Here is a 12,983-nt window from a genome sequence, read left to right on the forward strand (position 1 = left end):
TTTTTATGTGGCCCACGAATCCGCCAGCAAAAAAAAAATAATAATATTTTTTTTTTTTTTTTTTTTTACAAAAATTTAAAGTTAGATGTGAAAATAAAAATACCCCCATGGTCGAAATTATGAGATAGAAAGTCGAAGTGATGAGATGGCATGTTGTCTGTGTTCCGACATTAAAACTATCACAACAGGTGGACAGGAGATGCAACAGCCCATAAAGAGGATTTCCAACAAGTTTCTCAACATGCGTACTTCTCTGTACTGAAACGCCATCAGTCTCAGCCCAAGTACTGTTCCAATTCAAAGTTCACATCGAGCCAAGCACGGCCCTAATGCCCGGATGTGGCTCGCTCTGCCCATTTTACCCGGGATGCATCGGAGGTGACTTGTCTGTACTTGTTGTCCGTTCACTGGACAACAAGATGGACAATATACGGCTACTCAGAACCAAGCGTGAGGTGAGGGACTGCTGTGTTTACGTGTTCACGGAAACATGGCTCCACCACAACATCCCGGACTCCGCTATTCAACTGGACAAGCTAACATGCTACCGAGCAGACAGAGACATAGTTAGCGTGGAAAGTCCCGCAGGCAGGCGGTGTGTGTGTTTACATCAGTCATGCTTGGTGTCGAGACGCTATTGTTGTTAACCAACACTGTTCCCCGCTGGTGGAGTTTATGGTTTTAAAGTGCCGTCCTTTTACCTGCCGAGGGAGTTTTCAGCCATTCTACTGGTGGCTGTTTATATACCTCCGAGCCCCAACAACAAGGACAGAGAGGAGGCACTCAGTGAACTTTACAGAGCCATCAGTGAGCAACAGACAGCACACCCAGACGGCATTCTCATCGTTGCTGGAGACTTCAACCATGCTAACCTAAAAACTGTTCTGCCTAAAATATACCAGCATGTTGATTTTCCAACCAGGGAAAACAACAAATTAGACCTAGTCTACACATCGATCAAGGGAGCGTACAAGGCGTCCCCCCTCCCCCACATTGGCCTCTCCGACCACCTCACTGTCTTGCTGAAACCGGCCTACAGAGCAAGGGTAAAGGTTACCAAACCGGTTTCAAAACAGGTACGGGTGTGGCCAGAGGACAGTACTGCTGCACTTCAGGACTGCTTTGGTACTACAGACTGGGACATGTTCAAGCAGGCAGCCACCTACAACCATCACATTAACATTCAAGAATACACAGAGACAGTCACAGGTTACATCACCAAGTGCATTGATGATGTAACTACCACCAGAGCCATCACCATCCGAGCCAACCAGAAGCCATGGCTGACAGGGGAGGTCCGCACACTGCTCAAGGCTCGCGACACCGCCTTCAGAGCTGGAGACCCAGCTGGGCTGGGAGCAGCCAGGGCTGACCTGTGCCGTGGCATCAGGAAAGCTAAACGACTGTACACCAGGAAAATCACAGGACATTTCAAAGACAGCAGGGACTCACGGAGCCTGTGGCAGGGCATTAGGACCATAACGGACTACAAACTACCGCCACAGACCTGTGACAGTCACACCTCCCTGCTTAACAACCTCAATGGCTTCTTTGCACGCTTCGAAGCACAGAACAACACACCTGCGCAGAAAACCACCCCCCCCACCGACGACCAGGCTCTGTCCCTGTCCCCAGCCAGTGTGAGGAGCACACTGCTGAGGATTAATACCCGCAAGGCTGCGGGACCTGACAACATTCCTGGTCGTGTGCTGAGGGACTGCGCAGAGGAGCTCACGGATGTCCTCACTGACATCTTTAACACCTCCCTGAGCCAGGCTGTTGTTCCCACGTGCTTCAAGGAAACCACCATCATTCCTGTGCCGAAGAAGTCATCTCCAGCCTGCTTCAACGACTACCGCCCCGTCGCATTGACTTCTACCATCATGAAGTGTTTCGAAAGGCTGGTCATGAAGCAGATCAAATCCACCCTTCCTCCCTCCCTGGACCCGTTTCAGTTTGCTTACCGAACTAAACGGTCCACAGAGGATGCAATCTCCTCCGCTCTACACCCAGCCCTCACACACCTGGACACTAAGAACTCCTACGTCAGAATGCTGTTCATAGATTTCAGCTCAGCATTCAATACAATCATCCCCCAGCAGCTTGTGTGTAAACTTACAGACCTGGGCCTCAGCCCCTCTCTCTGCAACTGGTTGTTGGACTTCCTCACAGAGAGACCACAAGCTGTTCGGGTCAACAACAACACTTCGAACACACTAACACTGAGTACGGGGGCCCCCCAAGGTTGTGTGCTCAGCCCCCTTCTCTTCACCCTGCTGACCCATGACTGTAAACCCAACTACAGCTCCAACCACATCGTGAAGTTCGCTGACGACACTACCGTGGTAGGTCTCATCAGCCACAACGATGAGACTAACTACAGGAAGGAAGTGAACCAGCTGGTCCGTTGGTGCCAAAATAACAATCTCTTCCTCAATGTGGGGAAAACAAAGGAGATTGTTGTTGACTTCAGGAGAACCCACTCCCAACCCCCCCTCCCTCTGACCATCAATGGTGCTGCTGTGGAACAGGTGAGCAGCACCAAATTCCTGGGTGTGACAATCACAGATGACCTCACCTGGAACAGCAACACCACTGCACTGGCAAAGAAGGCCCAGCAACGCCTGTACTTCATCAGGAAGCTCAAGCGAGCAGGAGCCCCCACCCCCATCATGCTCTCATTCTACCGAGGCGCCACTGAGAGCATCCTCAGCAGCTGCATCACGCTGTGGTTCGGAAGCTGCACCGCCTCCAACCGCAAGAGCCTGCAGCGCATTGTGAACTCTGCCCAGAGGATCATCGGAGTCTCACTCCCTACACTACAGGACATTTACAACACCCGCCTCACCCGCAAAGCACTCGGCATTGCGGGTGACCCCACCCACCCCTCCAACAGCCTCTTCAGCCTCCTGCCTTCAGGGAGAAGGTTCCGCAGTCTCCGTTCGAGCTCTACCCGGCTGAGGAACAGCTTCTTCCACCAGGCGGTCAGGATGCTGAACTCTCTCCCTCCCTCTCTCCTCTCGCTCCCCCTCTCTCCCCCCCTGCCATCTCTCCCCTGACCTCTCTACCCTCCCCCTCACCCACCTTTCCCCACTGCCTCAAATGGAACATACCAGGACATCTACTCCCCCTCACACCCCTTCCCTCATCCAGCACCAGTCACTTTTTCTATTTATTTATTTAAATTTTTTATTCTCTGCTGCTACGAACAAATACCCCCCTCACACACCCTTCCCTCATCCAGCACCAGTCACTTTTTATTCTCTGCTGCTACTTGTTAATCCTTTATCTAGGCCCTTATGTTCTTAACTTTATTCTATTTTATTCTATTATATGTTATATGTTCATGTCTATATTACACTGTGGGACTGCGAGAAACGGCATTTCGAATTTTCTGTATGCATAACACATGTGGAAACTTTGACAATAAAGTGAACTTTGAACTTTGAACTTTGAACTTTGAACAAATATCCCAGAATGCATTTCGCACCAGCAACAGGAAACAATGGCGGAGGAGAAATCACACAACTGGAAGTACGTGTTGTGGAAGTCACAGATATCCCGGGAAACTAAACTAACTATGTTAGGAGTACCGTAGTTACATTTACACCGTCTTACATTTACAACCGGCCCTTTGAGGGCGACCGTGATGCTGATGTGGCCCCAGAGTGAAAATGAGTTTGACACCCCTGCTGTAGGCACAGCTACGGGAGCAATGACTCCCAACCTAGAATATGTACACGTTTCGACCTCCCCTTTCAGGGGAAAGTATACATGCATTACCAGGGCTGCATGTCAGGACTGTTGTCATTCATCTCTAGATACTTTTAAATAAATGAATTCATCGCTTATTCTATAAAATGTCTGAAAATAGAGAAGCGTGTCACAGAGCCTGTACAATAGCCCCATGATGATGCCTATATTTATATTACCGTGATGTAGAACTGGGGAGAGCCTCATTATCTGCTTTCTTGAACTGGTCACTCATGCAACATATCTTTGGAACGCTTGTGATTCGATTGATGCAAACCACATCAAGATACAACCACAACAGCCAGACCACCAACAAGCAAACAACCAATAACAAAATGACCTATAAAGCCTCATCAGTAATCCACTGATCAATAACATTTGAAAAATGCCGTCCTGTTACATTGGTAAAGGTCCACAGGATCCTGTCCAGTCAAATATTTAGACCGAAACACATATTTACAAATACGCCGGTGGATTATTTCAAATTGCAAATGTGCTAATTGTCCGAGTGTTCTCTGTTACTGCCAATGGCTTGGTAACAAAATGGCAGCTGCACTCTGACCTTTTGATCGACACCTCACGTAGCAGCGTCCATGTTCTGTCCACAGCCTGCAATAAATAGCCAATGGGAGTCCGTTGGGAAAGGTAGTGCCTGCCCCTCCTCTTTCTTGTAAAGTCCGAGCCAGTTGCTTCGTATGGTGTCTCTTGTCAAATATCCAGGTGGAAAATGAAAGCCCTCTACTTGAATGTGTTCAAACTTCTATTCCTCAAAGCCAGTATATCTTACAGTGATCGTGACAACTTGTTTGTTTGATACTATCTGTAGAACTCACTCGTAGCTTAAAGAGGACTTGCTTTTGCCTTGTTTGCTCAGCACATTGATAGCAATCTTAAGGACAACACTGTATATAAGCGTTCCGTGAAGCCGACAGGGTTGCGGGACCACTTCCACCTTTGAAATGTATTAACCTTTCGCGTGGCTTGGTCTCATAACAAAACTATTTTCCGACGAAAGGCAGACTGCGATAAGAAGAAGCCTGCTATGAATCATGGGAAGTGGCTACGGAAGTAAACCCTCTTTATGCGAAGATCTTCTTGATTTTTTTTGATTTCTTGGCCTTTCTCTGGTTAACATTTTTAACTACATGATTAAAGACTAACCCGATGACTTCCGCCAGTGTTATTAGGATATTATTTCAGCTCCAGAGCTTTTCTCTTCAAATTCAGACCAAACTTTTGCTTTGGAGCAGCTCGTGAACTATTATTTGCAGAGAAATAATGAATGTGTACGGTTTAAGACAGCTTAAGGATTTCAAATGGTTCTGGAAATAATCTCGACAGCGGCGTGTCCGCGCTTACGACAATGGAAATGGAAAGACGGCAATGGAAAGACGGGCGAAGGCCAAAGCCGGAGGAAAGGTGGCGGATCAGGAACCCTGAGCAACAAGCTACTCAGACATGAATAACCCATGTGGGATTCCATTATTATTGTGTCTATTCTACGTACTCGTCATGACAGTAATTCACTATTTATCTTACCTATAACCTAGTTGTAGCATCTCTTAATGTATTAACTGATTTGTTTATGTATAATATGTTTTTAACACAATAAACAGTTTGTGTTTCTGAAATGTAGGGGTGGGAACAAAAGATTTGTGTCTAATGTTTGGTTTTCGAATGCGACTCCTTAAAGCTGCAGTTTTTTTTTTCGACAGATTATCGAAATAGAAAAAGCAGGCTCCTCTGCCTTCTTTAAGTGATTCTAATGGCAATTGCAAGAATCTCTATGTGCATCTCTATGTGCAGCCACAACGTGAAAAAAATAAATGTGATCCTAAACGGATAATTCTCCCAGGGCTCCATCTCTGTGTGTCAGCCAATCCAATATTTTACTGTTGGACTTTCAAAAGGCACGGCTGCCCTCAGGCATACGAATGCGATTCACTGATAAATGCGCTCGTGAGTTACGGCCCCGGCTGGAAAGCGACACGGTCGGATATGCACATGCCAGTGATTTCCACGAGGAGGGGGCTTCGCACACGGAGAACCACAGCACATTGTCACAGACACACTTACACGCGCGCATTCACGCTGGAACACTCGTGCACGCGTGCACGCACTGTCACGGGAACGCAGGGAATATAACACTTTGAGATGGTAAATCAGGATGCCAGCGCTGAACTTCAATTTCATTTCACGGCGCTGTTGTGGAGTCGGATCGTAATTTACAGCTTTTTTTTTTTTTTACACAAGCACACGCTTCGAACACACACACACACACACACACACACACTAATGCTGGCACGCACGGTGAAGTCACAGATGCAGCAAGCAACAGAAGCACTCTTGTACATTTGAGAGGCAGCAAATGAAGAGGCATGAACGCACACACAGGCTCACGTAGCTGGTTGTCCAGAATTAACATTCATCAACTTTCTAATCTAGTCCACAAGGTTTGTGAATGTGTGTGCATTTGTGTTATAGGTTATATAGTCATATGTGTGATTGTCCGCCTGTTCAGCTGTGGTAGACTGTCCCAGTTTTTACTCGGCTGCTGCTCCAAAACTCAGAGGATCTTTAACGAAACACCGAGCTCTTTGTGGTGAAACCAGTGAAACGGTGAAGACACAAGGATGCATACAACAGCTTATAAGACCATCTGCTATTGATTCCTAAAATTACCCATATGTGTGTTTGCTGATCCAACACCCTCATCAGCTGGACCGTATCATTTTCATTCAGTGCCTTTCAAAACTTTCCATGAGACCATTACAGAAACGTTTCACATGACGGGTTTCGATTCTGCTCCGTCTGGGGTTTTTGCTTCTTTTTTTTTGTATTATTGGACATTTTGAGGAGGAGTGCCTTTAAGCGCACACACACACAGCTGCAAAAACGTCAAGCATGACTCTAATAAAGTCCCAAATCGTTTGACATTGTGGTCCTCGATGTCAAGATGGCAAAGATGCAGGAGTCCAGATCTCACCAACACAATCGATCCCCGTATCATCGTCAATAACAGCCAAACATCGAGGTTCTACGTCATGTGCTTGCCTTGATGCTACATGTGTTTCTTTTAAGTATCTGTGCGTGTGCATTACAGCGCTGTATCAAATGACTGCATCTCCTTCAGCTCAGTAATCCTTAAGCTAACCGCTTCCTCCAAGTCAATGTCCTCACTTCATCAGTCGACGTTTGGTGATGATGACGCTGCGGTGGAACGGTACGACAGCGTCGTGCCCGGTGGCACTCGATGTTTGAACAAGTAATTGCAGCGGTGTGTAATCAGCTAATCAAACAGTGGGGCCACTTGTTCTCATGAATATCCTCTCTGACAGTTGGCTAATGACAATTTGACCTTAATTGATCTTTCTGCTTGAATTACGGTGAATCAGGGCACAAAAGGATAAAGAAGTGAATTTGCGAGCGTCCCTCGGTTCACGTAAAGCGTAGAGAACACGGCGTCGTGTCGCCATCTCCCTCGATCTATCTCACAGACGTTCTTCTCTGCTTCAAACCATCATCATCAACTCTTCCTCTCGTGTGCACAGTTGAAATGCTTCACTTTGGCAAGTCTGTAGTGTGTCCATCACTCATGTCAGTTTAGCAAGCAGGCCACGGACCCTTACATATAGTGCTCGTGGTATCACGTGGATGCATGTTCATTTGTCTGGATATTGCCTCCGGACAGAGATCTGGGCTTTAGATGTCCTGCAGGTCTTAACACCAATGGCCTCAAAACATGACATTATGTTGTCTCTTTATGGTAATGAATCTGCTCTGGGAAAACACCACAGGGCTGCATACGAAGTACAGCACCCTCAGTGCGCTGCATAATCCCACTATGAATACAACGTCCATCTTCCCTGTAATGGCAAAGGTCTAGTTGACTCTTCCTGGTAGCCGCTCTGAGCCCCAGTGTTCCCTGTTGTTGTTTTTCCCACCTGAGTACACACCAGACCACACCAGATTTGACTCACATGAGATAACTGTCAGTTGCAGCAGTTTTTCAGTGTTCCCGTCGTTGTGTATCCGTCTTTAATCCTTAAACGATCGCTGATACGACGTGCTTCTTCTTCGTTGCAGTGCCCAAAACTCAAGTTGTGACAGACATGTTTAATCATGAGGGGGCCCCGTCCCTTGTCATCAACATAAATAAGTAAAATAATGAGTACAAATAGTAAAAATGAAGTTCTGTGACGGACATAGATGATTATCATTCTCATTCGGTTGGGAATAGCGGTGTTCCAACGCTGCTTACTAAGCCATGTCTATTAGCAAGAGATCAATAGCACTCGAGCTGAATGTCATGATGGTTATTAGGCCTGCTTGTGTGTGTGTGTGTGTGTGTGTGTGTGTGTGTGTGTGTGTGTGCGCGTGGGGATGAGGCACGAGGACATTATGCAGGGTGGTGCGATCGCCTGTGCATAGTGATCACATGAGTGTACTGATTATCGTGCCTGCTTGTGTTTCCGCCGTTGCTACAAGGCGCATTTTGCATCTGCGCCGTGATCGGTGATATACCGATCACTCATGAATGCTGAAGTTTCGGGGGGGGGGCAGATTGGAGAGGGAGAGGTGAGCAGAGAGAGAGAGAGAGATACAGAAGGAGAACGGGATGAGGGAAACGGAGCCGGTGAGAACAGACACAGGCAAAGATGGAAGGTAACAGCAAGTGATTGCCACAGCTGAGATGGCACCTGAATTTGCAGTCACACGTGTACCTGACCCAAACCAGAGCTGTTAAGTTGAAGGATGAGCTTGGTAATATTATGCATCTTTCTTATTGTGAACAAGTCTCATGAAAAGACCCAAACCAACGATGAATTGATCTTTTCATCGAGTATTGCCCTGTGCAGCCAGAGCCTGATAAAGCTTCTTTCTCTGAGCCACAGAGCTCCATCGTTGTCCAGAAACTATTAAAAACCAAATCAATGAGCGACGCTGTGTCAGTATACAGCTGGAATCAGCCCCGGACAAATGCACGATGTATTCCTCTTTGACTTGTGTGCCCAGATGTTTTTGGAACTTTTGGACTTCAATATTTGTATGCATCCACATCAGTGACAGCCATGGCTAAGGGCTGATTGCTTTTAACCTGTTTTTTTTTAGTTCAAACAAGCTGACAATATGGGAGTGAGAGAGTGAAAATAAAGCACAAAGAGGCAAAAACACAGCAGAAAACTAAATGAGAGAAATATGTAAAAAGAAAAGAAACGAGAGCTGGAGAACTTGAAGTTCAAAGCAGGATGTGGGTCGGGGGCAGATGGCAGGGAGGGGAGTGAGGAGACAGGGGAGGAGGACGAGCGATAAAGATAGGGACCGACTGCCAGAGTGAGAGGATGAGGAGGAGAGGGCTGAACTTTGATACGACGCAGCGAGAAAGGCGAGAAGAAGTTAAAGGGAGAGGACAGATGAAACGCGATGGAGACGGAGAGGGAGCAACGGCTAGAGAGAAGAATGGATATCTGAAGGGACAGACGTAGAGAGGGAGTGATGCAACCCCGCGAAGATAAGGAGGATGGGATGTGGCACCGGATGGGGAGGGGGGGGGGGGCTCAAGAGAGGAGGTCAAAGAATCAGCGCTGTGTTGAGACTCTCATGGACGTTCACAGGAAAAAGCTCCGAAAAGGTCGTTTCAGCAGAAATATTCCCGGGGGCACGCTCCTGCTTATACATCCTGCTTTCTCATAACATCAGTCGGACTCTCCTCCAGCAGCTTAATGCCACCGAAAGACGGGTTAGGCGGGCACCTTTTCTAACTTTTTAATCATACAGTCTCTCACTTTGATAACATAGTCAAGGTAATAACACTCTGCCCTGTGGAATTATGATTTTCTCACAAGCTCGACTTGTGAGAAGCCGACTTGTGTCGTTACAATGTGTAACGCAGGAACGTGTCTCTTCTCTTCTCCCGCCACTTACTTGTCACATAAAGCACAAGGGCACAAAATCATCAAAGCGAACATCAAAGTCATGTTTTTACTGAGATGCTAATAACTTTTTTTATTTTATTTTTTATGGAAATAAAGTCACACATCCGTTCAAAGTGACTCCACAGAGGAGATCAAAGAAGAGGGGCATTTCTAGCCACATGCATTTTGCACGGACTCGGGGAAATGGCGAGCGAGGAGATAACGCGGGTGGACAGACAGTGGGGGGGGGGCAGAAATACAAGAGCAGATAGACGAGGGTTGCGGAGGAAGAGGGGGGGGGGCTGAACGACAGACAGAGAGGAAGACGGAGAGAGAACAAACAGTGTCAGGTTAATGTGAATGGGGACAGGGATCTTGTCTTATTAAATATAGATGACCCCGTTATGGGACATGAAATATACATGGAACACTACGTTTGACATCCGTACCAGCTGCGTTAGATCGACAGAGGGAAGAAGCTCGATCAAGAAAATAAACTGCAAAATGAGAGGCCAGACGGATAAAGGGGAAGACAAGGAGAGAGACATCAGGGTAAGACAAGGATCTAGACAGCATCCGATCCCAGGCCAGCGGGGGCACTCTTTTCTTTTTGTCTTCTCTTCATAGACGAGGGCTTTTCCTGAGATGGGGATAGATATTGTATTGTTGTTTGTTGTTGTGCTGTTGATCCTCAGTGTTTCAGCGTTAATCTGAGGTCTTCGCTCCGTGTGGTCATGACAGGGCCCATGGGACTTCTAACCAGAGCAGGGCTACTAACCCCAGTGTCCTGGCTACAACTCCCATCGGGCCCACATATATCCCTGAGCCCCTCGGTGGGGTCACGGCCCCTACAACTTTTCTGACCCCGTGGACAAAGGCACTGTTTCTGTGTCGGCCCGTGAGGTCATTCATAGAAGGATAAAGGCCACGTGGGCAACACAAGACTTTTTTCTAAATTCTACAAAACCAAATCAGGCACAGTGTGGAACAGAATATGAATCTTTTTATTCCCAAAATTATCCAAAGTAGACTTATCCCCACACAGCATATATTGCTTGTTGTATGTGCTGATATAGTTATAAAGGTTTTGTTTTTTTACCCTCTGCTCTCATCTGCTCGGTCAGAATGCACATAGGGCAGTGACGCACCCACACAGATATCTGACTTATGAGCTGTTGACGTCACGTACACTTAACCTCTGCCTCTGTCTTTGCTTCCAGTTGCTAGGAACCAGTATGAGCGAATGGGCAGTGATGTAACCATGCAGTGCGGCTCCCTGGACAATGACGCATCGGTGTCATGGAAGGTGAACGGGACAGACGTGAAAGCCCAGCACCGTCTGGAGGGTCCCAGACTGATGCTGACCGAAGTGGACCTGGGCCACAACGGACTCTACAGCTGCTTTCAGAACCCGCACGGAGAGAGACGTGACACCATCTACCTCCACATCGGCAGTAAGTACCCAGACAATTGCCCGCCGAATGTCATTTCACATAAGATGTGATGAATCTTTAATCATCCCAAAGGGGGAACTGGGTAATTGCAGCAGAATAGAAATGAGAGAGAAAAACGTGGTGCCACTGACCATGATGCAATTACCACTCCAAAGGGAAAACATGATTTATTAATGAGTGTTGTACATTTTCTGCCTGTGTATATGTGCAAAAGCAAAGGCAACAACAATGGATGTACACATGGAACTGAACTTGCTGTGACTTCAAGCAACATGGAGATGTTTTGCTCATGATGTAATGGCTACCCTGCTGGCTGTATACGCTTCCACTTGACCTCACAGTAGAAGGTATGGTCAGCTAGCGCAACAGGCGGCTGGTCACCTGGTGGTTTCGAGAATATCAGCGTGTCAATCAGGTGCGAACGGGCCAAATCCGCAGCAGCTGTTGAGCTTGCTGTATAGAGAGACGGTGGGGCATGTGATTGGCTGAGAGGTGAAAGGGCGGGGACCACACCACTGGTGTGAAAAGTGGCATTCATTGAATTTGACAGTATGAAATATCAACAGCCTAACTTTTAATAGTGAGTTATAATATTTGAAGGGCTGAACATGATGATAACAGTTCTTACAGTAGGAGCCGCTGCCGGGCTGACAAGCTAATGACTAGTTGTTAAAATGACATTTGGGCATTTTTGCAGCTATGGCAGTAAATTTTAATAATCATCCAAAAGCTAAATGGGCGTCAGTTTAACAGCGTGTCTCGCTGGCATTGGCTTCCTTTGAGATCCATTATTCTGATGGTAGAGGTTCATACAATGTGCTTGAGCAGAATGATGCTGTTGAAATAGGATCGACTTGTCAATGACAAGTAGCCTTGAGGATCAAGGCTTGGAATGAAAAATATCTTTATTAAATATGGTATTTAGCTAAAAATCTGTATTCATGCGTGAATTAACTTTTTCGTTTAACACTTGATTCTGCATGGTTACTTAATATAAGCGATTCTTATTTAAATTACAACTTGTTCTCCAAAGGACTCCACTGGATATAGTCAAATATGTAGCGATGGTTTTATCCAAGGGAAAACCAAAATGAGTGTGTTTTCAATTTCTTTATATTGCATCCATTAGTACCTGAGATTTATTGTGCCAGCTCCTCTAATCTGCCTTCTTTTCAGTTTAGCTGTTGGCGTACATCTGTCACTGCATCAATGCTCCATGTTTGATGCCTGTGTCGATTCTGAAATGACAGATTTGAGGAAAAACATGTTCTAGTCAATAGCAAATCCATGCTTTCTCATTGTAGCAGGGGGCAAAAGAGAGGGATGCACTTCTGCATTATCTCTGCTGGCCAGCAGCTCCTCGCATACAAGCGATCGCGCTCCATTTCCCTCCATTTGTGTCTGTTTGCTAATATAAGGAATGGGCAACGGTTTGAATTGAATTCCTGCAGGAATGGCGCTGCAGCTGGCTAGCTGGATAGCAGGTGAAATTAGATACATTTTTTTGGCATCAGTCATGGCAGACCACTTCAAAACAGTGCCAAAAGTGACACATTTTGATACATTGCCGTAGAAACCCCGTCATTCATCATTCCCGTGGCATTGGTAAATCGGAGCCCATACCAGATTTCTTATTTTTGACACCGTTGCACTCTAAAGTCCCCCTCTGGTCCAAATCGGACAGAGGTAGATTGAAAGAAAAGGTAGACTGGTTGCCCTGACTGAGCTGCGTTAAAAATGTCACCACGGTGTAATTCAATGCAAGAAATTAAGCAAAACAGCATGGGGACAAGGCGAAAAAAGTGGTCGGAATGCATCCCCATTGGCGAAACAGGAAACCACACCTGTGTGACTCCTCCCA

At 46.6% G+C, this 12,983-nt stretch overlaps 1 protein-coding gene across 2 annotated transcripts in view; it reads left to right on the forward strand.

Moving 5' to 3' along the window:
* Positions 1-12,983, forward strand: part of cntfr (ciliary neurotrophic factor receptor) — a 197,991-nt gene that overhangs the window by 100,598 nt on the left and 84,410 nt on the right. For both annotated transcript variants that reach the window (XM_079289292.1, XM_079289293.1), the window contains one exon: positions 10,889-11,122. In XM_079289292.1, coding sequence (XP_079145418.1) covers positions 10,889-11,122 — 234 coding nt within the window. The remainder of the gene's footprint in view (positions 1-10,888; positions 11,123-12,983) is intronic.

This window comes from Melanostigma gelatinosum (assembly GCF_949748355.1).
Source record: "Melanostigma gelatinosum genome assembly, chromosome: 18".
Taxonomy (NCBI): domain Eukaryota; kingdom Metazoa; phylum Chordata; class Actinopteri; order Perciformes; family Zoarcidae; genus Melanostigma; species Melanostigma gelatinosum.